This window comes from Pithys albifrons, chromosome 1 (genome assembly GCF_047495875.1).
Source record: "Pithys albifrons albifrons isolate INPA30051 chromosome 1, PitAlb_v1, whole genome shotgun sequence".
Taxonomy (NCBI): Eukaryota; Metazoa; Chordata; class Aves; order Passeriformes; family Thamnophilidae; genus Pithys; species Pithys albifrons.
The window spans coordinates 121,167,280-121,192,942 of NC_092458.1; the positions used below are offsets into that span (position 1 = coordinate 121,167,280).

Consider the following 25,663-nt stretch of genomic DNA (forward strand, 5'->3'; position numbering starts at 1 on the left):
CACCACGGGGAAGGCGGAGCGATGGGATGGGCGCTGTAAATGTTGGAAGAGCCTCACGGCAGAGTCGTCACGGGAGCCTGGGGGGAGTCGCCCGGGCTTCCCCGCCTGCCCGGGACCCCACAGGATCCCATGTGTACGTATGTATGGCCAGACTTCGCGAACGAAGATTTGGGAAGGGCGTTCCCTACATGGGTGCCCTTCGAGCCTGCACAGCGGATTTTTTTAGGTGAGGTACAGCGTGCACAGAACTGGCCTCACCGTTTAAGTCCTAAAGGTCCATTTGCCACGGCCGAGCGGGTTTGGACAGTGACAGGGAAGTCCTCGGGACTGTCACAGCACCCGGTACTAACCGGGGCTGACCCTGCTGAGCATCCGAGATGTGATGGGATCGGATGGCAGGGAGGCATTTGCAGGAGACGGTCCCCATGAGGCTCGAACTTGGAATTCAGAGTCCAGAGTGCTCTCCTTTACGCCACGGGATCACTTAAGCTGGAAAAGAACTCTGAGATCATCGAGTCCAACCTGGGACTGATCAACACCTGGTCAACCAGCCCAGAGCACCGAGTGCCACGTCCAGTCGTTTCTTGAGCATTTCCAGGGATGGGGACTCCACCACCTCCCTGGGCAGCCCCTTCCAGTCTCTGAATCCTGAGATTAGCTCAGTTGGTTAAAACTTGGTTGTAATAATGCCAAGGTCATGGGTTCAATCCCCTGTGTGGGCCATTGACTTAAGAGTTGGACTTGATGATCCTTGTTGGGTCCCTTCCAACTCAGAATAGTCTGTGATTCTGATCACCCTTTCAGTGAAGAAATTTCTCCTGAAGTCCCATGTAAACTGCCCCTGGCACAGCTTGAGGCCATTTCTTCCCATCCTGTCACTTGTTCCCTGGGAGAAGAGACTGATCCCTATCGGGCTACAACTTCCTTTCAGGGAGTTGCAGAGAGAGACAAGGACTCCCATAGCCTCCTTTTCTCCAGGATAAACTCCTCCAGCTTCCTCAGCTGCTCCTCATGGGACGTGTGTGCCAGACCCTTCCCAAGCTCCATTGCCCTTCTCTGGACCCACTCCAGCACCTCAATTTCCCTCCTGAATTGAGGAGCCCGGAACTGGACACAGGAGTAGAGAAGTGGCCTCCCCAGTGCCCAGCACAGGTGGACAATCGCTGCCCTGGTCCTGCTGACCAGACTATTCCTGATACAGTCCAGAATGCCACTGGCCACCTGGGCACAAGCCGGCTCTGTTCCTCCAGCACCCCCAGGTCCTTTCCCACCAGGCAGATCTCCATCCTCTCTCTACGCGCACTGCTGCAAGGGGGTTGTTGAGACCCAAGTGCAGGACTCAGCACGTGGCCTTGTTGAACCTCACACGACCGTCCTCGGCCCATCGATCCAGGGATCTGGACAGGGATCCCTCTGCAGAGCCTTCCTACACTCCCGCCCAATGTGCTGTCGTCCGCGAATTTCGTGGGGGTGCACCGGATAATGTCACCCCCCGAGCCGACAGCGGCAGCACAGCAGGGCCAGGCTCCGGCTCCGCGCAGCCCTGGCCTGGCCGCACTCTGGGTTCCCAGTGTTGTCCCGGTGCTATCCCGGTGTTTTCCCGGTGTTTTCCCGGCGCCGCTCCGGGCGCGGTTTGTGGGCGGGGCCTGACCAAAGACCACGCCCCGACCGCCCAATCAGCAGCGGGGGGCGTGGCCACAGCGCGGCCTTTCCCGGCCTCAGTCCCTCCCTCCCGCCCGCCCCGCATGACGCGCTGTCGCCGCTGTCGCCTCTGTCGCGATGTGGCGCTGTGCCGGCCTCGCTGGCGACGCGCAGGTATCACCCGAGGAGCTGAGCCCGGCCCAGGGGTCGGTGCAGGGTGACCCCGCCGGTGCCCCGAGGAGAAGGAGGAGGCGGAGGGGGGGTTTGTGTGGCGTTCTGGGCCTTGTGGGACCCTGAGGGAGAGGGAGGGCTGTGGAGCAGTGCCAGAGGCTGGTGGAAGGTGGATGGGGAAAGGGCTGGCAGGGATTCCATGCCGGGTGTTCATCGCCAGCTGGGATCTGTTCAGATCCCACTGCCAGGTGGTGAAGGGGGATTCTCTTTGGAAGCTCTGCCCTGTTCCGATCCCACTGCCAGGCAGGGAAGGGGGATTCGCTTTCCTGGGAACTCTGCCCTGTTCAGATCCCATTGCCAGGCAGGGAAGGGGGATTCCCTTCTCTGGACTCACACCACATGGGTCTTGAGCTCAGGTGTATAACTGGGTAACTTGACCCCTGTGGAAGAGCTCTGTGAGTACTGGAGTCAAATCTCCTCCATCCAGGCACCTGCTGTTACTGTAAGGACTGGACAGGAACTCCTCTGTTGTCTGTGTATTTTCTTTTAACAAGCTGTTGTAGTGCAGGGAGATGCTGAATAGCTGCTTAAGCAGAGAAAATAAAACCCATTTTAACTGCAGTACTGCAAAGATCTTTGCTTACAGTGGGCACTATAAATGAGAATTTTCTCCTTACTATATATTTCATATCTGTATCCCAGTGCTTCACAGCATATTTTACCTGAATTTAACTTCTGCTAGTGAACAGAGCTATTTCTATGCTTTTAAGCACCAAAATATGCTCCCTAATTCTGAGCAATGCTGAATTGTCTCTGACTTTCCTTGTTGCTGACATGCACATGATATTCCTCTTTAGAGTCCCATTGCCATGTGTTCATTCCATGTTTTCTTGAGACACAAATGAGTTGCTTTTTTCCTGAGTCATGTCACGTGATGGTGTTTGACCATACTAACTTTGCCATAAGCACGTCCTAAATGTAATTTACAGCGTGTAATTCCAGTTAAAAGCAAAGTCTTCCATACCTTCAGTGCAGCTCTAATAGCTCTTTACCCAGAAAGGTGGGACTGACGTCTGCTCTCCCAAAACTGTCTGGGTTTGAAAGACAGTTTGGAAAGAAACAGAGTAGGAAGCGAAACTGAAAGGAAAAGTTTAACCTGAGGAAGTAGGGAAGCAGGAAGAGAGAATTACAGGGAATGGGGTTGGAAAGGATGACCTCCATTTGTCTTATTCTCACTGCAGTGCAAAGCAGTACTAAGATAGGTTATAATCTTGTTTTCTGAAAGCTTATGTTGTGTTTGATGTTTCAGTCAAAACACACTGAAGTCTTTATGTCAGTGTGTGTGTGGCCACATATGTAAGATCCAGCAGTTTGTACATGTACATCCATGGGAAAGTAAAGTTTAGGAGGTTTTTAGTACGAAAATTGTTCTGTAATTTTAAAGTTAATGCACATTGTATTGAAATAGGGAATTAAAGTTACTTTATAGCAGCATCTTGGCAGAAGAGGAAACGAGTAAACATTTCCTGTTTTTCTTTGGGTTTGAGTTATTTATGTGGGATTGAGTTGCAAATGAATGCAAATAATTTTTGCTCTTCACAAAAGATAAATTCATTTCAGTAAGTACAATTTCCTCTAGAAGAATTGTTGTAATTTAGGACTGAGGATCTTGGAAATATTTGAACTAATTATAAAACTGGGTTATCATATCCTTTGCAACAGTCATGAAACACCAGCCTGGCACTTGCATGGCTGCTCACGTTTTAAAATGTGGGTGTTAATTTTTGCAGCATTCTGGGGTACATCACACATGTATTGGGTGAAGAAACAGACACAGAAATGTAATGTGATTTGCTTTAGGCCAGAATGGCAAAAATTAGATTACAGCAAAGGGTCCATTTCAGAGACTTTTCGGTTTAATTACTGGACAGTTCTCCTTTAAAAGGTTAAGAATTTCTGAAATTGTGTCATACAGGGAATAGTTTTGTCCAAGAAAAAAGATTCAAGCTGAAGAGCACTTCAAGGCTTACACAGAGTCTCTGTGTTCTTGTTGATTTGTTTGTTTTTGGTTTGTTTTGTTGTTTCATTTCAGAAGGCTGAGACCAAAGAGGAATTTGTTAGAGTGAGAAGGAGGGATTTGGAAAGGCTGACAACTGAGGTTATGCAATTGCGGGATTTCTTACCCAAAGTAGTAAATGGAGATATCCTGGGGACATTCCAGAAACTGGATGCTATTGTATCAAGTGAGTAGTACCATGTTACAAGCTCTTACAGTTTCTGCCAAAGCTGCTTAGAGCAAACTGTTGTGCCCCTACAAATAGTTGTAGAGTTTGTGGAGATATTCCAGATTAAACTGTGGTGTTCAGTGACTGCTTCAGCAAATTAATGTGTTTGTAGTAAAGAAAATTACAGACTGCATTAGAAATAATCAGACATGTCAAATTAAAAATATTTTACTGTGGATAAAAACATACTTAGTTCCAGCAGTGAAGGAAGCTGTGTCAGGCAAGAAGTGTTTTCTGTTTGGGAGAAGGTGAAAACATTCTGGTTTTCAAGTGGTCACTTTGCACTGAAAAATAAAAAATATGTCAAATAGCAGTGGGTAAAAGGTTAAAGGAAGAGACAACATTGTTGTATTTGACCTGTCTTGTGTTTTAGTTGTATGCTTTTATTATCATAACTATTAATAATAAAAAAATATGAAGACTGTTATAAAGGTGTTTTTACTGCTGTCCCTGAAGTCCAGTTTTTCAGTGTTATGTTTCTCTGTGCATTATTTTTTCAACAATTACACCATTCCCAACGTGCCATCAGGACCAAACTGGAGTCAGCTCCATCCCTGGCCTGTAACTTCCATGCAGCTGTACAGTTCTCCTGTTCTCCCAGGAACTGGTTTTGCCTGAAAAGACATGGAACAAGCTCTGTGACAGCTTACAGAGAGTTATCTCTTCTGGAATATCAAGTGATAAATAGAAAATAAATTTGCACAGCTAGCTAGGAAAGAGTTAGGCAGAGCCACAAGGCCTGTCTGGCCAAGTAACATACAGGGGTACATCTTCCAGCAGCCTCAGTGATCCACCCTTTGGAAAGATTCTTCCATGCCATGGAATCCTAACAGAGACTAGAAGACTGTACCATCTCTCCTTGCTGGTAGTTGAGATGTCATCCATGTCACAAGCAGAGACGTAGGATCTGGAAATCATAGAATAGAATCATAGAATTGATTGGGTTGGAAAAGACCTCCAAGATCATCAAGTCCAACCCTTGGTCCAACTCCAGTCCCTTTACCAGATCATGGCACTCAGTGCCACGGCCAAGCTCAGTTGAAAAACCTCCAGGGATGGGGAATCCACCACCTCTCTGGGTAGGCCCTAGTCTCTTGGTGTGCCATGTGAAGCTTACAGAGGTCCTGGCAGCTCCTAGAGATGTTTTTTCATGTTGTTCTTGTAGAAGCCTAATGTGTGATTTGTACATCTCTCCAGGCTTTGATCAGCTGCTGCAGTTTTCTAAGAGTCTCATGTTCCTCAAGAATTACAGATTATAGTCAGAGACTTTCAACACTTCTGGCCCATTCGGTTGTGAGGCTGATGGAGTCTTGAATAGCTTTGAGAGACCTTGAGATCTTTGCATGTTTCACTGGTGTGTCTAGGTCAGTAGGATACCCATTTCCTATGGGAGCTTCCCATGGATGGTGTCTGAGGTTGGAGCAGTGCTCAGTGCAGCCAACACCTACTTTTCAGGCTGATGTCAGGGTCTTCATTATGACTTTTGTCGGGGTAGTTGTTGATTTTGAAAAGAAAGGTCTATTTTGCTCTGACTACCATTCTCAGGGAGAGGGTTTGACTCCAGGAGTCTTGGAAAAATAGCTCCAAAAATCCTTCTGTATAATTATGTTTAGTGGAACATACTAAGGTAAGGATGGTGCCAAAGTCTTTTCAGTGGTGCCCAGCAACAGAATGAGGATCAATGGCCATAAACTAAAACACAAAAAGTTCCACCTCAACATGAGGAAGAACTTCTTCATGTTGAGGGTGGCAGAGCACTGAAACAGGTTGTCCGGGACGGTTATGGATTCTCCCTTTCTGGAGGCATTCCAAACCTGCTCCAGCTGACCCTTGGCAGGGGCTTGGATTGCATGATCTCCTGAGGAACCTTCCAACCCGCACTATTCTATGATTCTGTGAACTCAGTCCCCTGGGGAAGTGCTAAAAATCATATTTAACATAGATCTTGCTTTTGGATCAGTAGAATTGGAATTCCATCACTTGTCAGCATTCATCCTGGTTGTACTCAGTTCTCCACCTCCCAGAGCTTTGAGATTCAGTCTCTGATCCAGAAAAATCTCCTGATGTGACCTACAGCATGGATGAGAATGAGTCTGCCTCACACTTGAAGTGGGGCCCTCGTCTTCTTTCTTGTGCCCAGTGCCTTATTCTGCTATTGAGTCTCTGTCTCAAAAGCCACTTCTTCCCAGAGTCTGATTTACCACTGCAGTGGTGAAGGTCGGTATTTCCTCTTTGTATAAGAATTCCATTTTGTATTTGTTTGCTCACCCAAGTTGACAGTGAAAGCTGCTTTTCTCTCTTTGGAGCAAGTGCACAGTGGGGAGAGCTGCCTGGGCATAGGTGTGTTTCCAGGAACGAGGCACAGATAGAAGTAGGGCTCTTTTCAGCAGCTTCCAATATTATCCTTCTCTTCTCCGTCAACATAAAATATGATACCTTAGAGGATCCTTTGTTATCTGAAGGACTTTTAAAAATACAGATTACTTTGTGTTAACACACAGTAGTTAATATTATTCCTCCTCTGGCTCTGGTTTTGTTCCAGAACCTTTTAAGTCTCACAGTGAAGGATGTGGCATCTTTGTGTGTGTGCTGACTGGATTCAGGCTGGAAGTGATTCCTCTCTTTCAGGAGAGATTGTTTCCTTGCAGTGACTGAGATTTTCACTGCATGTATTTACCTGGCCAGAATAAACAGGTTCTTGGCTGCTACTGATGAGCAGAACTTGATCTACTCAGGCTCAAGACCTGAAGGGAAGTTCTGGCCAGGTGCGGGTTGGTCTCTTCTCCCAGGCACTCAGCAATAGGACAAGGGGGCACGGGCTCAAGCTCTGCCAGGGGAAATTGAAGTTGGAGATCAGAAACAAATTGGAATGACCTGCCCAGATAGGGAGTGGATTCCCCATCCCTGGAGGTTTTTAAGGTGAGATTGGCCGTGGCACAAAGTGCCATGATCTGGTAAAGGGACTGGAGTTGGACCAAGGGTTGGACTTGATCTTAGAGGTCTTTTCCAACCCAATCCATTCTATGATTCTAAGATTCTAAGACATCTGTTAACTACTTCAGACTCATACCCACATAGTCAGAGGTGCATGGGACTGAATTTTTGGATAATTTCTTAATGATATTTTTATGACTGAATTAGATATGATTTTTTGGTAATTACATTAAAATTACAGACCACATGTAAGGGGTAATATTTGAGGTGTGTTAAGCCATAGACCAAACTGTCAAGATCAAGTGTGTGGTGCTCAAAATGGGCCGTAACTTGTTCTTTTTTTTTTAAATTAACCAAAATTACAGTAGAGGCTGTTTGGACATTACTTTTTGAAACTACTTAAAAGTATTTCCTTTTTTCAGTATAAATATTAATATGGGATTCAAAGTAAAATAAAATACACAACTGTTGTTAAAAATATCTCTCAGAGTGAATTTTTTAAAAACAGCATCATGATGGTGAAACAGAATGCTTTTAACTTGATTTCTGTTCAGTAAACTAAGTGTCTACATGAGAATGTATTTCTGATAACATCAAAATTTAATTTTTTAAGGGAATCATAAAATTTGCTTGTGACTGACATAATGTTTAAATAGTTTATAAAATCACGGAATGGTTTGGATTGAAAGGGGTCTTAAGTATCATCCCCTTCTAAATCTGCTGCTGTTGGCAGGGACATCTTTCACTAGGCCAGGTTACTTAAAATGCTTTATGAACATTAATTTAAAATATTTGGAATAGTTGCATTTCATTTTTTCTGTATATAAAAGTTGTGCATTATATACTGAAATACACTTTTGACTAATCTTGGTATTTTTGTTAGATTTTAAGTATACTCACTGAATTGAATGAAGTTTCACTCACTGAATTTTCCTGAAAACCATAATTAAAACAAAGCAGAAAATTGAGTAAATTTCGACAAATCTTACCAGCACACAGGGTTTTATAGCTAGATGTGATTCTTTCAGTATTTTCCAGCTTTAAATCAAAAACATGTTCATTTACTTTCTCAGAACTCTTGTGATGTGGCAAACTGTGAGATCCCAGTTTAGCCACGGGGAGGTGATCTCGCACAAGCAAAGAGCTGCAGCACCTCAGCAAAGTTGCACTTGGTGGGTTCTCTTTTCCGTAGTGCAGCCCCGTTGGTCATAACACGGTACTTCGTTTCTCTGATTTACCCTGTCACAGACCTGGAGAAAAAGGAGGAGGAAGTAGAGCAGCTGCGAATGGATTGTGAGCACTTCAGAGCCCGTCTGGAAACGGCCCAGGCAGATTGCATGAGGGAGAAGAAGGTAGATTTGCTGCCACAACATCAGTATCTGTGTGCTTGAGTTTTAATGACAAAAGCAGTAATGATCATTTTCATTTTTTCATGTTGATGTCACAAAATAAATCCTCATTCTCAAGAACAATCTGGGATTTCTATCCATATAGTCAGATGGTGAGGAAATTAGAGGTTCATAACTGATGGTTTTTTCCCTCTTGACATTTTCACAGCAAAAGCATCAATATTGTACCTAGGCAAAATATAGTAGGATGCAGTCCCCAAAAATGGTCAAAATATACAAAAAGAGGAACCAACTGGCACTCCACTGAGGTACAAAACTTCTGGAAACCTGCATGGATCTCTCACAGTCTGCACTGTGTGGGATGTGGTTGTATGGTGTTGAAATACAAGTTCTTGGCAGGGTTTGTTTTGGTGTATGTGATGTTAAAAAATTAAGCATTTTGTTTATATGAGCATGTTGAAGTAAAACATTGGGTATGTGAGAAGACTGTGGTATAACAGGTGTCAAAATGTCCTTCACAGAATCAGTTCTTTTGAATAATGTAACTATAACATATTTTCAAAGAGGACAGTAGAAGATAATTTAAGCAATGCAATGTACAGAATGAAACCAGCCTCTCTTTTGGCTTTCTGTGAGCTGTGTACCTTTTTTGTAATGTTAATAGTCTTTCTCAATGCACATATTGATCCAATTGCCTTGTACAGCTGTGAATCAAAGAGCAATTACAGGGCTCCTTTTGCTCTGTCAATAGTGTATTTAGTGATTATGAGAGGGAAGATGAAGGAATAGCAAAGGCTGTGACTTCTCAGACTTTGGATCTGCTGTGAAGCAATTGGAGTTCACAGAGGACTCTCTGAGAATCATTGATGATTATTTGCTGCAAAAGTTCTTTTCCTTGGAGCCATCTTCAGTAGCCAGCAGAGGCTTATGCTGGAATTCTACAGCTGGCATTTGCCAGCCTTGGGATTGCACAGAGAGAGTGAATCTACAGAGATTATTTCATTTCTGAAAAGGAATAAATGAAGAGTTTGGACATGCAGTTTTAGGGCACTTCTGTGTTGACAAGTTGTTCTGGAATTAAATTTGGTTTGATGGAATAGTTGTCTATCTGGGTATTCCTTCAAAACAGGGATATCTATTGCAGTTCAGCAATAGGTACACAGTTAGTTTTGTTGTGCACACAGGTCTTCAGTTGTGTAAACACCCAGGATAAAATCCCTCTAAGAATTAATATTGTTGCTTTAGATACTACTGAAGTGGGTCCCACCCATTATACTTGTTAATACTACAAAATAAATGGCAGGTAGTTTTGGTTTTGTGTTTACTTTTGTATGAGCTCTACTTAAAACATGGATAGTTTAATAAGAGTAGTTGTTTTGGTGTTTCTGTTCAAAGCTCTTCATGTCTCTACTGTTGTACAGTATGTGCCAGTTGTCTAAATGGGTTTTCCAATATGCCAGGAGGGTGTATTTGTCTGAGTGGATTGTTTATGATGTTGTGAAGTCATGTAGCTCTTCAGGTTACAAGATAGTGTGTGTATATGTGATTTTTGTTCCTGTTAATCACTCTTCTGGTGCTTTTCATTTGGTTACTGTTCAGCTGTAGGTGTCCTTGCATACAGTTTCTGAATTATTTCCTGCGTATTTATCTTCTGAAGGAAAAGGAGATGATTCACTGAAACAAACATAAAGTAAATGCATCTTCTGGTTGAGCAAGTGTCCTTTTCTAGGCTGTCATAAATCAACATTTTGCATTCCAAAACCTCTGTGCAGAGCTGTATCACTGACCAGGGAATTGCTGTGCTTTCTGAACCTGAGCAAAACTTGAAGTGCTGATGTTATTCCTGGCTGATGTCTTTGTCTGTCCTTTAGTAGTTCCATACTTGGGCACTGCTGCGTTCTTGTGCCTTGACCCTTTCCTGAAGGTGGTGGTGTTGCACAGCACAGGGATTGCATCGGGATGTGAACTCTCAGGAGTGTTGCTTCCAGTTGGTTATTTGCTTTTGCAGGCTTCGTTTATTTTCCTGGCTCTTGAATGTACTGTTTTGTTTCCCTTGCCTCATATCTTTGTTCTGATTTTGCTTTTGATCTATTAAAAATTCTGGCATTTCTTGGCCTGGCTTTGCATCCTTGTTGGGGGATCTAGATTTGGTATTTACTGGGGTTTATGTCTTACCAGTCAGTGTTAGCATGCAAATGCAAAATGCAAATAAAATGTATTAGAGATACATTTTCCTAAGAAAAGGACAGTGCAGGAAAAACAAGGAGAATATAGGGATTAGATAGGAAGATGCCTGTGGACATTTTGTTGATGCACATGGTGACAGAAAAGCTGATAGGCCTGGCAGTGAGCCATGTAAAATACAGAATTTGGCCAATTTGCTTAAAAACTATCAAAGTATTAAAAAATAAGCAACTTTTCCTGGGAGGCTGCCCATGGAGACAGCAGCAAGTGTCAGTCTTTTGCATGTATTAATTAGGTGAAAGAGACTCCAGAGAGTAAATATGCACAGAAGTCTTACTTGATAAATTTAATTTGAACTTTACAAATCCTTGGCTGCGTTTTCCATTAGTAGGGTGATAAAGCAGCACAAATCAGGCTGTCAGGTGTGATCAGGAGGCTCAGTGGGTAATTGATGACAGACAGAATACAGGCAGCTTTGTGCTGGTTGATATCATATTACATGAATTTTCAGATGAGTTTACATTTCTATTCTTTCCAGACCCTCAACACAAAACATTGAGGTGAACCCCAAAAATTGCAAGACACTGATTTTAAAATCTTGAAGATAATATATAATTGAAAGTCTTGTTCTGTTTAGATGCTTTCAAAATTTTCACAGGAAAGATTCCTTCATATTTCCCCATACTTCATCCTGCTGTCCAAACCTGCTGGGAAGGTTAGGCAGAGGAAGGTTTTTTCTGTGGTGAATTTGAAATTCCCATGTCTGTAAAATGGGCAGAGTAAGATTCTTGTGTTCTTTTGACAATGTATGATCTGTCTCTCCCTCTCCCTCTCTCCTTCTCTCCCTCTCTCCCTCTCCTTCCCTCTCCTTCCCTCTCCTTCCCTCTCCTTCCCTCTCCTTCCCTCTCCTTCCCTCTCCTTCCCTCTCCCTTCTCTCCCTTCCTCCCTCTCCCTCCCTCTCTCCCTCTCTCTCTCCCTCCCTCTCTCTCTCCCTCTCTCCCTCCCTCTCTCGTCCTCCCTCCCTCCCTCCCTCCCTCCCTCCCTCCCTCTCCCTCCCTCCCTCATTCTCTCTCTTTCTCTCCTAATATGTGAATTAGCATAATTTTTCTTGACTGGCCTTTGTCTTTCCCTGCAGCACTGTCTAATTCCACTCACCCTGGAGTTAGCAAGGAGGTCCCACCCACCCTGAGAGACCACAGACCGCAGAATACCTGCCTTGCTCTCCCTGTCTGTGCTGGCTCTAAGCTAAGAAGTGCAGCAGCTTCACTACCCCTGTGGCAGTTGGTTGGAAGCCAGTGAGACCTAGAATCATACCCAGTCTCAGGATATTCTTCCAGCCAGCTTCCCATGTGACTAGAAAAAAGTACTGCCAAACTGAAATTGTGCTCTGATCTTGTAGGGTTGATAATTTCTTTTTTATGCTTTGTGGCAAGAACCACCAAGCACTTCACTTAGGTAATGATAGAAGCATAAAATCACAGAATGGTTTGATTTGGAAGGGAGCTTTAAGATCATCCAGCTCCAGTCCTCTGCCACAGACATGGTCACCTTCCTAGACCAGATGGCTCAGAGCCTCATCCAACCTGATGGGTGTACCACGGTGTCTCAGCTTTCCTGGTATGAAAGGCCCTCCAAATGTCAAACCTTAGATATGTTTTTCCAGGAACTCTGTGTTAGTTTGCCACTGCTGATCAGGAATATGCCAACAGAAAAGAGTTGAAGGAGACAATAGTATATCAAGCCATGTTGGGTAAAGCAGTTTTGAAAAACAAAGCAACCCTCCCTTCCTGTAAGATGTTTCCAGTATCTTTTGTAAGGTGTGAGGGAAGGCTGGCTCTTGATGCTGAAATCCCCTCTCTCTTGAGGAGACATGGAGCTGTTTGCTCAGGAGGAGATGACTCTCCTATCAGGCTTCTCTAGGTGCCACTCAGTCTCAGTGGGTCACTTGCTTTGACCCTGTGGACAGGCTGCTGGTTGCTGTCAGCCTGCACGCTGTCCTGGCTGCTCAGACACAGCTCAGGGGAGAGGGTACAAGTCTGCCACTGCTCTGAGCTTCCCTCCACTTCATGGATGGCCATGATTGTGTTTCTTACTCTGTCGCTGAGCTGAGAAACCTGTTTTGGCACATAGGAAGTGCAACCAATATTTCCTTGTGTTCAGTTCTGGGCCCCTCAGTTCAGGAAAGATCTTGAGGGGCTGGAGTGGGTCCAGAGAAGAGCAACAAGGCTGGTGAAGGGACTGGAACACAGGTTCTATGAGGAGAGGCTGAGGGAGCTGGGGGTGTTTAGCCTGGAGAAGAGAAGGCTCAGAGGTGACCTCAGCACTGTCTGGAACTCCCTGAAGGGAAGTTCTAGCCAGGTGGGGCTTGGTCTCTTCTCCCAGGCATTCAGCAATAGGACAAGGGGGCACAGGCTCAAGCTCTGCCAGGGGAAATTTAAGTTGGAGATCAGAAAAAATTCTTTGCAGAGAGAGTAATCAGGCATTGGAATGGGCTGCCCAGAGAGGTGGTGGATTCCCCATCCCTGGAGGGTTTTAAACGGAGATTGGCTGTGGCACTGAGTGCCATGATCTGGTAAAGGGACTGGAGTTGGACCAAGGGTTGGAGTTGATGATCTCGGAGGTCTTTTCCAACCCAATCAATTCTATGATTCTGTGATTCTTGTGCTCTTCCAGGAGAAACTAGACCTGCGCCAGCAGCTGACAGAGGCCAAGCAGCAGCTCCTGCAGCAGGCAGAATATTGCACAGAGATGGGGGCAGCTGTGTGCACCCTGCTGTGGGGGGTATCCAGCAATGAGGAGGCTGTGAAAACCATTCTAGGAGGAGTAAGTATGGCAGGTGAATACTGACCCCTGGTAATGCTGTTAGGCCTTTAAAATGAAGGCCTTGCTGTATGTCATGCTTTAAGGATATATTTCAGAAACTATTTGGACACCAAAAATGTTTCCTGGTTTGCTGTTCACCTGTTCTCATTTAAGAATTTTGGGAGTTATGAAGTGTTACAAATAAATGCAGTAATTAATTCTCACATTTCCAAATATGGGTTATCTGTTTTTCACCACACACAGTTAAACTGAAGATAGGCTACAACTAGTACAATGTAAATATCTTCACAAACTAACAGAGGAAGAAAATAATTCCTGGGTTCATGGAGCAGTTTCCATACCTGTAGAGAGCTTGGAGGAGCTCTTTCCGTGGGAGAAAGAGAGATCCATGGATTCTCAACTTCTTTAAGTCTTTGTGCTGTCTTAATACTTGCATGACTCTTGGAAATTTAAGGGACCCTGGCTGCTAATGGATCTGATTAAATCCTTAATGTTAAACATGGACAGGTGGATTATTTGAAAAAAAAACAACCCAAAAATCCAAGCCCCAAACAACAGCAGTTGATGACAATGGTAATAATACAAACTAACACAGTTTCACTGCCAGGTGCAGCTGGTGGAATTAGAAGGGATCAGAGGAAAATGCCTGATAAAAATATGATTTTCATTCTTGACATGGCCAACATGAGAAGGAATTGCTATATTTAATCTGAGTGAACTGATGCCACAATTTCTTCTGGCTTGATTTTTCAGCAGCATGATGAGCAACTGAATGAATAGTATTTGTTCATTATAGTAAGTGGTAAACTAGTATAAGAATTTGGTGCACCAAATACAATTACAACTTAATACTGGATATTAGAAAGCTGTACGGTGATGCCTTTTGGTGATAACCTCATGATTCAAGATCCAAGCAGCAACAGTAGTTACTAAGGAAAAAATGTCTCCAAAACACTGTATAAAACAGATAAATTTTAAAACAAAAGGCAAGTCTTAGGCATCAAAATGCTGTAGAATTAGGTAAAAACAAAACTGTTAACTTAAGATTTGTATAAAGGTAAAAAGCATAACTGTGAAGATGCAATACTTTGGGATTTGGGTTGGCTTGAAATGCAAAATGCTTCTACAGTAATTTCTGGGAACCATTATTGCTTGTTGAACTGCTGTATTTCTGGTGAAGCTCATAGCAACATTTTTGGGCTTCATTTTCCTGTGATGGTTCACATAACATGATAAGAAAAGTGCCTGGGTTTCCAGCAAGACTACTAGGAAAAACAGGAATGGATTGTGTGGCATTATGTCAACCACAGTTTACAACTGGCAGTGACTCAGGACATGAAAAGATGATGGAGATTTGTCATACAAGGTTTTTGGTTTGGGTTATTTTGGAGCCACCTGTACAGCCTGTAGCATCTTCCTGCCTTCCCTGAGAAGGTGCCATGAACTGCAGAAACAGATGAGAACATTAAGAGTGCTTTGAAACTGATGCTGTAATTTAAGTACATGGGGAAAGGGGCATCAATTCAGGGACATTTCATGCCTTGGGGAACAATTCCCACTCTTTATTCAGTGTTTGCAGTGATACAGAAGTGGGTCTTTCTCACAGTCCTATAAAATGCAAATGAACTGAAGTGATGTCAGTAACCAGTGCACCATTTGTGTCCATACAGTTTGAGAAAATCAAAACATGAAAATGAGAAAATGAGACACAAGTAGTTTTCAAGGCAGTGGGGACTCTTTCTGCCCACATGTAATGTTCCTAGAGAGAACTTGAAGGAACAACCAGAGAAGCAGCATGAGAAAGAGTTTTTTAAGGTTTCCTACCTGCATGTGCCGAAAAAGAAGTAAATTAATTCCTGTGGGATTGTTTTAGATGTTTTTCAAAAAGCTTCAACCAGATACTATGAGGTCCCTGCATGGAAATGCAGCCTGAAGGTTTGATTTCAGAACAACATCAAGGCCTGCTTCAACTTGAGAGATTTGGGATCCTACAAGATGTTCTGGTACTTCAGTTGTCTGCTGTGGTGACAAATGACTGTATTTTATGGCAGCAATTTTTCATGTTCACTGGTGCTTTCACATAGGAGTTACATGGACAGCAAAGGGCTCATGGCACCATCTGAGCTCTCAGAACTGGCCTTGTCTCAATGTCTGTGGGTAAGACATTCTTCAATCCTATGAAAATGCTGTCAAGCTAATAAGACACTGTGCAAAGTATGTAATGTTTTCTATTTATAAACCTGATGGGTCTCTGCTGCAGCTCCTTGGACCTCAGCACTAGTGCAGTAATGGCTATTAGAGAGGAGGTTCAGCACAGAGGACACCAGTGGCACCTCAGGAGATTGGCAGAGAAGGTTTTCCTTGTTTTCTGTGCAAAATAACAACTACTCAGTGTGCTTACTACTCTCTTATATTCCCGTGTGAATAAGGATTTTCATAGTAGGCTCTCTTAATTTTCTCTTGCACCTTCTGCTTCTTGAACTGTAGCCACTGCTTATGTTGAAATTGCCATCTTTGAGGTATGGTGTCCATATCAATATAAAAACTACATCCAGCACATGCAGAATTGCAATGGTTTCCATCCTCTTTGCCCATGATCCCTTCATTCCTGTTATTCTGGGACCACAGCATCACTTCTGAAGATACTGAGTGTTGACTGAGCCTGCTTTTTGTGCCCTTTCTCCAGGAGTCACCCCACAGCAACTGCACTTTGATGGGGTGAATGTGCAGCAGTGGAGGAATAAATAAATGTTATCAGTAGCTTTGCTCATATTGTGAAAGCAGTAATTTAAATGAGGTATTAACATTTTCAGCCACTTTGCAAAATGAATAAAAGTTCAGGATTTCTTGAACTGTTCCATTGGGTCACTGCTGGGAATGACTAAAATTTTCAGCTGCTTCGTGAAACAACTGAAAAAATTATTAAAGGCCCTGGGAAACCCAGCATTATGAGCTCTCTGCTAGACTATTTTGGTTATGAAAACCTTCTTACTCTGTGTGAAGTAGCATTCCAGCCATGTTTTACTGGTCAGAATTACCAATAAACAGAAGCAGGTCTCTCCATCCTTCTTGGTGGACTCTGTCTGCACCTCTGGCCAGGCTCTTTGACCTGCCCTGAGCTTTGTACCAGGTGGCTGCTTCCTCAGCTGAGACACTTCAAAATGGAGCAGTGATCCAGCTGAGTGGCAAACACTGTGTAACATAACTGCAGCGTGTACTCCTGTTTGTGTGCTCTGGTGTGATGATTATCTTTCTCACATGACATTGGGGACTTCAAATCAGCCTGTGACCCAGGAGAGACCTCCATTTCCTTTCCTAAAGAACTTCTGCCTAGCCTGTTGTTCTCCATCCTTTATTGAGCAATTAACGACTGCTATCAGGATCCAGTTGAATTCTCCTTTTTTTATTCCTGAATACTTCATTGGGGTTTTTTAGGAATTTCCTGTTAAGTCTCTAGTCTTCAGCTGGTTTTGACAAAAGCTACTGTAGTAGCTCAGGTGACTGTGAAACACCTGGTGTAGCTACTGCCAAGCCAAGGGATAATATTCTCACTTTTGAAAATAAGCTGTAATTCTGCTGATTGATACATACTATTGTGGGTTTAGGAGGTAAATATGAAGTCTTATAAATAAATGTAGCATTGAGTAGTTTCCCATTTTCTTCTGAGGTAATGGTTTCAGATATTAGGGGATCAAACATGTCACTTAGTGAATACCTGGTGTTTTGTGTTGTTTTTTGAAGTAACTGGATGTTTTAATGATTTGGAAGATTGTCCAGTTTTACTGTAGCATCTAATAATAATAGTTGCTGTAGTGTGTAAAATCTTTTTTTCTCTTCTGTGCTTGCAGGGTAAAGCAGTGAAGTTTTTCACAATCACTGCCCAGACCATGGAGAGCTTTGTGAAGTCATTAAGTGAAGACATGAAACAGCAGGATTTGGATTCTGATGAAAATCAGTTTGTATTAGCTTTGGCAGGGATTGTAACAAGTAAGTTACTGTTATCCCTCAGAAAAGCATTCCATGTGTACTGGGAATTTGATTGTCTTGTAGAAGCTGCAGTAAATAGAGCTTTACAAAGTTAAGTATTCAGTGAGTGTTGATGTCTTGGGTGCTTCCTGGTCTTCTAAAATTCTACAAGATTTTTTTACTGATACTGCTGTTCTGTGACATCCTTAAGGGTTAGATGGGTAAGAGCCATTGAGTTCTGAGATTCCCTAATAATACATCTGTTCAATCTGGAGTGAAACAGGGACCATTCTGCTAGTCTTCCATACTCACCTGCATTTGTAAATGCCAAGCAATTTACTTTCTGAATTGCCAATCCTGCCAACATCCTCAAGATGTTACAAATTGCAGATGGTGTGAGTGGATCAGCCCCAGCTTAAGGTAGGGACCAATATTTTGAAACTGCTTAAATCTTTTGTTGCTATCAGATGGACCATTCCTTTGCTGCCCTAAGAAATAAAAGTTAATAAACCTGACTTCCATACTAAATATTTCTCTTTAGGGCCAGAAAATAAGTAGAAAGCCACAGATCTGTCATAGTATGACTGCCCTTGGCTTGGAAGGCTGTGAGAAACAGGGTTGATACATCATCTGCATTTTTGTGAAACTGCGTCAGCATCGAAATGGCACTAATGACATGATGCAAGATAGATGAAGCAGAGGATATTTATACAAATAAGTGAATCTTGCATGAACAGCTTTTCTGAATGTGTGATTTTTAGCTGTGGCAGTGCCATTAAAGATTGTAATAAAATCAATATGTGATGCATAATGCCACTGCACTGAGGAGGAGTCCAATTCTCTCAAATTGCTTCATTGGGGGAAAATAACCAAAAAGGCATAGCAAAAGCAAAGTCTGAGAAGAGAAAATATTTAAAGGCTGGCAGGGTGGGAGGGGGAAGCTGGGGTTCTGTCTGAAGAGGAGTCAGGAACAGGAAGGTACCTGTTTAATCTCCTGTACCAGGTATCTGGTTACCAGGTTCTGTCAGTAATTACCTACTTTTATGCTTTTGGAGGAGGCTTGGCCAGTTGCACGTACAAAGGAGCTTGAGTGGCTGGAAGGCACCTCATGTACATAAAGATACCCTAAAGTATGAGGCAACTGTAAGGGGAAAATCTTAAAGGAAAATCTGCTTTGGAGTAGTAGTTTTTAGAGATATTTTGGGTTTTGTTTTGTGCTTGAATAATGCCACACTTGCAGAGAGGGAGGAAAAAAGCTTTTTTTCACAGACTAATCTGAGTTGGAAGGGACCCGCAAGGATCATCAAGTCCAATTCTTAAGTCAATGGCCCACATGGGGGATTGAACCCATGACCTTGGCATTATTACAACCAAGTTTTAACCAACTGAGCTAATATCAGATATTCATGAGGGTTTTGGTTGTGTGATGTGCCAGGTATATTGAACTGAGCAACTGTAAAAAAATCTGCAATCTTGTTTCTTTAAAGTGGAACCTGTAATGGTCAGCTTTGCTTCAGGTCCACATTATTTGCAGGTGAATACAACCTTTTGTTTCATAATTACTGTGTTGCTATTAGGACACTGGCCCCTCTGAACTAATGTTTTAATGACCAAAGTAGAATTAGGAAGGAGCTCAACCAGTGTAACTTGCTGCTTCAGTATTTAGAATCATAGAATCGATTTGCTACACAGGTGAATGTAGTTTGAAGTTTATATGAATGACATAGTTAATTCTTCACAGCAGCATATCTTTTTAGAGGTCCTGATAATTATCATAAACTTTTGTTTGAAACGTGATTTTTATGGTGCTATTTTGTGCTCTCTCACAGATGTGGCTGCCCTGGCATGTGGCCGGGAGTTCTTAGTTAGCTCCAGTCGGGAATTACTGGACACGATGATGCACCTCCTGGGAGACATGAAGCCAGGACTCTGTAACAAATTTAAAGTGTATGATGACTTGTTTTTTTCCCCTTTCAAATGAAATGCATTATCTTACAGTGTAGCTCACAGTGATGATAGTAGTTTTTCCACTCTCCCATCATTCCTTTCCTGGAGATGAAATATAGTTTTTGGAAGCTCTTTTCCCAGTAGGATTCATTGGATCTGTACTAGGGCTGGCCACAAGGCTTTATCCAGGTTTTGTGTCTCTTTGGAAGTCTCTTAAGCACCATGATATTACAAAGGTAAGCAGGGATGCCCCCTTCTACCCTGGGAGGGGTCATGAGTTGAGTGTCAGATAAGGAAGGTGTGAGTTTTAAAACAGAGAGGGTGTGGGAGATGTGAACTCATATTTATTCCCTTCCAATATGAAGAGTAAAATGTCACATCTGCTTAGTGGAGAAAGTGAGTTATGGATCTGCTAAGAGAAAAAATTAAATTAGCAGCCAGACTCACCACACACTTTAGTTTCTAAGAGGTAATTCCTATAAAGGAATCTTATGATACAGTGTTAAAGACAAGGCCATGTTGCACAGTTCAGATACTGGAAAGTACCTTTCAGCTGATGGAGAGATTAAATAAATCAGCGTTTTTGCCTTTTCCTCAGAGATGTTACAGGCTGAGGATATATGGCCTTGACGGAGCAAATTGCAGCATCTGAATGAGTATTTCATCTATAAACTCTGGGCACTGGTCCTGTACACCTTGTTCATGGGTTATGAAGGTGTTCTAAACACACAGAGACACACACAGACATGCAGACACACACACACGCAGACACACACACACAGACACACACACAGACACACAGACACATACACAGACACACACAGAGACACATACAGACACACACAGAGACACAGAGACAGACGGACACAGACACACAGACACAGACACACAGACACACACACAGACACACACACAGACGCATATACACAGGCACAGACACACACAGAGACAGACACAGACACACAGACACAGACACAGACACAGACACAGACACACACACACACACACACACACACAAACCATAGTCCAGCCAGCTATCACAGCTCAGCTAACAAACAGCTGCCACAGTAACCTGACCACGTCCTTGCACACATTTAGGCAGGTTGTATGGGATAGGCATGGAATCAGGCTCAGTCTTCACTTTGGAGAGGTTTTATCTTGCCTAACCTCAGCTATCAGAAAGGGAGATGTCAAATGTCTGCTACTGCCTAGGCTTCTTCCCACAGGCAGTGGAAGGAGATGGTGCTGTCAGGTGTTTGCTCTTGTGAACAAGTTGCCCTCTGAAGGTGTTTGTCTTTCCCTGCTGGGTAGTGAGGGGGAAAGCTGAACAGCCTGTGTCATAGGTAGTGGCTTGATTAGTTAATTACTGTGTTTCCTAAGTATAGAGCCTGAAGGTCAACAGTAGGGGTTTTTTTAAGGCCCAATGGAAAGATTTGTATGAGAACCTCAGCTTAAAAAAAGTAATTTGTGCCTTCTTGTCTGTAACAAAACAAAAAATAACAAACAAACAAAAAATGCTAAACAAAAAGCCATGGAAAGAGAAACTATACTGTTTCAGAACCTGTAATGGAAAAAAAATGGACTGACAGGAGGCAGGAGAGGAAAATGTTCCTACACACACACACACACACACACACACACACACACACACACACTGAATTTCAAGTGAATATGTGCCTGTGGGTCCAGTTAAACTATTCTTCATCATTTCAGTTTGTATTAATGTAATTGGACAATGTAATTGGATTTTGAGAGCCCTTCTTTTTAATTTATTTTTTGAGCAGTTTTCAATTATATTTCAAAATCTGCCTGCCTTGCAGAAGAATTGCACACGGTGATATAAACTTGGCTGCCATACAGCACTGCTGGTAAAATATACATAGAACAATGCCATGGGGTGTCTGAGAATTAAACAGGGGCCAGCCTCATAGGCTAACAAATGGAGGGAAACTGGGAAAAGAGGTTGCACAAGGCAGCTGATAAGTAAGAAATGTTAAGCAAACGTTACAATAGCTTGAATTCACTGCAGTGATAATGTTCTCTGATATTCCACAGAACCAACACTTTTTTTCTTACTCTGAACTTGTCATTTGATAAAAAAAATGCTGTATTCTAACATTAGAGCAAATGCCAGAAAGGACATTTCTTCATGGCCTTGACATGGAACGAGGGAGTCTAATTTGCTCAAACCTTTTAGTGCAAATGTTTCCCCTGTGTTTGTCTTTCATATCCATGATCAGCCTCCTTTTTTTTTTCCTTTGAGCTCCCTGTGTGTCTTGTCACTGTTCACTTCTAAAAACCTGTTACAAACACTAGATTTTTTTTCTTGTCCTTTTGCGGACTTTTAGTCTCACGGCCCAGCAAAGAACGGTTTGGGGGTTGGTTGATTTGTTTTTAACTTGTTCTCTGCGTGAAAGGTTTTTTAGCTGATTGTTAACCTTAACTAACATTTTCATAAGCACATGTGTCAGTAGAGCTTCGTTTTCTCCCTACCATAAGGAACATAAGACAGAACAAAATCAAAGACATTTGTGAGATAAGATGTGATAATTACCATAAATTGTAGTAAATTGTAGTGCAGTTTCTAAGTTATGTGAGGATGGACTCTGGAATCATTATAGATAATGTTTACACACATATATATACACACACACAGACAGACACATTTTTAAAACTACACCTCACAGCTGAAAGTGTCTGTTCATTATTTTGGAAATGCAGTGTATTTTTCTCAAAGATCACCATGGTGTTCCATGGGAGGACATCAACTTACAATTTAATCTGTTAAAGAGAAAATCTGGCTTATTATTTTAATGGATATGTTGCTTGGTTTTGAGTTTTGACAATTCTTTTCTAGCTTTTGTTTTCAAAACTGTTTTTCCTTGCTGTGTGACAAATCAGGGGAAACTGTGAATGGCATCAAAACAAGCTGATAAAGAGGAATTCTCATACATAGTTCTAGCAATCCTGTGTTTTACTTGTACAAGTACATAAGTAAAAAAATTAAAGGGAGAACCTGTCATTTATTCCAAAACTGCTATGATATCCATTGTACTCCATGAGTATGGAATAAATATATTCAAGGCACCAATGTGAGTGCTGGGACTGCAATCTCATGAGTGTCCTTGCCTTTCTGAAGTAGCAGTGAAGTGAGACTTTAGGTTTTCTTCTCACTGGTATAGGATTTGTTTGACATTTGTAATTGTTAGTCAGTAAACATTTACATAATTATTCATAGCTATAATGAAATTCTTAGGAATATTTAACTTTGCTTATGTAGTAGTTGAAAGTAGCCAGTAGAAATAAGTACTTTAGTACATATTAGCATATTTTATGTACTAATCCCATGTGTTAAGCAGACAAGAAGGGGCTTTACCTCTGCTTTTAGTTCTAGACTTTAAAGACAGCATTGACAGATACAGTAGTACAAGATGTTAATTAAATTTGGCTTGCCTAAATAGGAAGATTACAAAATGCATAATTAAGACACCCTCCATGTTAAGAAAAAAAACCAAGACAGAATTATTTATCCCATAATTATGTGTGTCAGGTTTGCTTCAATAAGCACTTTTCCAATAATTATTGCAAAAAATACTTGCAAAAATGTCCAGGTACTAGAGGTGAAGGTGGTATGAAGGGCTTAGAAGTGCTTCTGTGTTGTGAATGTGTTTGATTGGATATGCTATTACATATGAATATGCTCCTGCATTGGCTTGTGGGTGGGTTATATCATCCTCTAACACTCCGAAACCTCAGCACTTCCCTGGATCACCACCACCAATCCCTTCTGTCTGCACAAAGCAAACAAGTGATACAAAAATACAAACACAGCAGTACCTTTTTACGTCACTTTATTTCTAACTGCAAATGTCAAACAGATTAAGGGTGAAAGACCTTCTCAAGAAATGTTAACATTGCCATTATAAGATACTGGTCTATTGATCATTTCCATTCTGGCTGATTGTGGGGAGTTATGACTGTGCTCCTTTGTCAGGACTTGTGTTCTGGAAGCCAAGAACTGCAGGGGCTGTGTGAAAAGCATATTTTCCCATGGGTTTGGAATACATGTTTTAGCAGCAGAAACAAGGGTTTGCACAACATGGCTTATATATAATTTGAGTCTTGTCTCTTGTACCAAAATATAAATTATTAGCACAGGCTTCTGCATCAGTACACACCTGATAAAAGTGGTAAAAGGTGCTAAAACATGCAAAGAAATCAAAGGCCCTCATGTCCTTTTTCTTTCAATTCTAGGCTAATGCTAATGTCACTTTACAATGTGAGTATCAACTTGAAAGGATTGAAGTACATCAGTGAAAGTCCAGGGTTTATTCCCTTGCTTTGGTGGCTGTTGAATGGTAAGTTACTCCAAGAACCTTGTAAATTGTCACTTTTGGGATCATAGATTGGCAATAGGTGTTGCAAACAAGAAACCAGAAATTTATGTCTGTAACCTAATTAGCTTTTGACAGATTAAAAATAGACAAAAAGGGCAAATAGCTGGAGGGAGATGTGCACTTCCCACAACATTTTTGGCATTGTCAGTAATACTCCATTAATATAAAATTTGTGGGTGGTAGAATTAAAAGTAGGGAATGGAGAAATTTGATCAAGTGGGTTAGAAAAAAACACCTCTATCTTCGCATACCAACTTTAAAACCAACCCTGAGGGGAGCTACATATGAGGTCACTGCCATTTAACTAAGAAAAATGTGCACATTTTGGGGAAAGAAACCAGCTCTGTGACTACGCTGACCCAGTGCAAAAGTGACCCTTTTACTGCTGAAGAGAGGCCTTGTGCTCTAATAGGATTTGGGTTTGCAGGGCTTGAGTGCTATTCCCAGCTGCCTTTGGCCAGTGCAGGACTTCAAGGACGTCAAGGACTTGTGTTGCCTCTGTCAGGTACATGAGTGACATCAGGGCTCTGCTCTTTTGGAGCCTGGAAATCCCTGAGTAGGAGCCAGCAGTGATTGACGCTGCCAGCGTGTGCACAGCTCATGAGGGGCAGCAAGGACAGCAGTAAGGACAGAGCTGTGACACTGTCCTGCCTATGAACTGCTGCTGGAGTTGCTCTGTCTTGGCTTTCTCAGGTTTTTATGAGAAGATTTTAGTGTGCAGTTCATAGGACTGGGGAGGTTAATTATCCCTCTGTGCTGCAATGCAAAACCCTGCTAAAATCCAGCTGGGAAATACTGACAGCAGCTGAAGTGAGAGGGGTTGCATCTGCCTTTTCAAGAAATTATTTTGATACTGAAGTTTTGGAAAAGCTTTGGTTTGGGTTGGTAAAGTGGAAGCTACTTGTATTGCTCATGGTTCGCTTCACTGTTTTACAGAAAATGCACCTACTTGTGTTTTTCATTACGTAATTTCCTGCTGTGGAATTCCACGGGCTCTCTCTTCTGAGGTCTCAGGAAATTAAGTAACCCTTGTAAGGGAAAACACCAGTTCTATTGATTTTTTAAATATATTTTGAGAAAAATGATATCTTCATAGAACATCAAATACATGGTCAGCAGGCACTCGGCAATAGGACAAGGGGGCACGGTCTCACGCTCTGCGAGGGGAAATTTAACTTGGAGATCAGAAAAAAATTCTTTCCAGAGAGAGTAATCAGGCATTGGAATGGGCTGCCCAGAGAGGTGGTGGATTCCCCATCCCTGGAGGGTTTTAAACTGAGATTGGCCGTGGCACTGAGTGCCATGATCTGGTAAAGGGACTGGAGTTGTACCAAGGGTTGAACTTGATGATCTTGCAGGTCTTTTCCAACCCAATTGATTCTATGATTCTGTGGTCCTCTGTTCAGGTGTGCTTAGAAATTCAGCATATGTTAATCCAGGTTTTCCTTTTACTTTGTGTTGGCTAATATATAATATGCTATTCTGGCAAAAAACACCAGTTGAAAACATCCTCCAGAATCCTGTCTGAGTTCCCAAACATGCCCTTCTAAATGTTGTGATAAAACAAAGAAGATAATCATTTGATGGCAGTCTGTTGTCTGAAGAAGGCTCTTAGGTCACACAAGAGAATGAATTGGAGCACAGTTGTAATTAATTTGCAGTTGCTAATGGAAATAAGAAATGGAAAGGCCACTCTGCAGTTTGGAAGTGTTAATTGGGTATAGCTGAGTTGTGGAAGGAAGGACGGGCATGGCAAATTCCTTCACTTTTTATAATAAAGTTCTGTGGTTGCAGCAAAGGAGGAATATTCTCAGATAAAGCACTTTGCAGGTTCAGATTCCTGCCTTGGAGGAAGTCTTCTTACTGTCAAGGGAGAGAGAGGTGTTTGTCTGTCAGATAAGAGATCAGATCTAACACTCAGTGTTGTTCCCATTATTTTATATGAGCTCTATGTAGTTTTCTCTAC

At 42.4% G+C, this 25,663-nt stretch overlaps 1 protein-coding gene across 1 annotated transcript in view; it reads left to right on the plus strand.

Annotated features, from left to right (window-relative positions):
* Positions 1-1,729: 1,729 nt before the first annotated feature.
* Positions 1,730-25,663, plus strand: part of HSF2BP (heat shock transcription factor 2 binding protein) — a 31,666-nt gene continuing 7,732 nt past the window's right edge. The window contains exons 1-7 of the mRNA XM_071573618.1: positions 1,730-1,815; positions 3,905-4,055; positions 8,280-8,383; positions 13,238-13,387; positions 17,236-17,374; positions 19,183-19,300; positions 23,555-23,658. Coding sequence (XP_071429719.1) covers positions 1,780-1,815; positions 3,905-4,055; positions 8,280-8,383; positions 13,238-13,387; positions 17,236-17,374; positions 19,183-19,300; positions 23,555-23,658 — 802 coding nt within the window. The 5' untranslated portion in view covers positions 1,730-1,779. The remainder of the gene's footprint in view (positions 1,816-3,904; positions 4,056-8,279; positions 8,384-13,237; positions 13,388-17,235; positions 17,375-19,182; positions 19,301-23,554; positions 23,659-25,663) is intronic.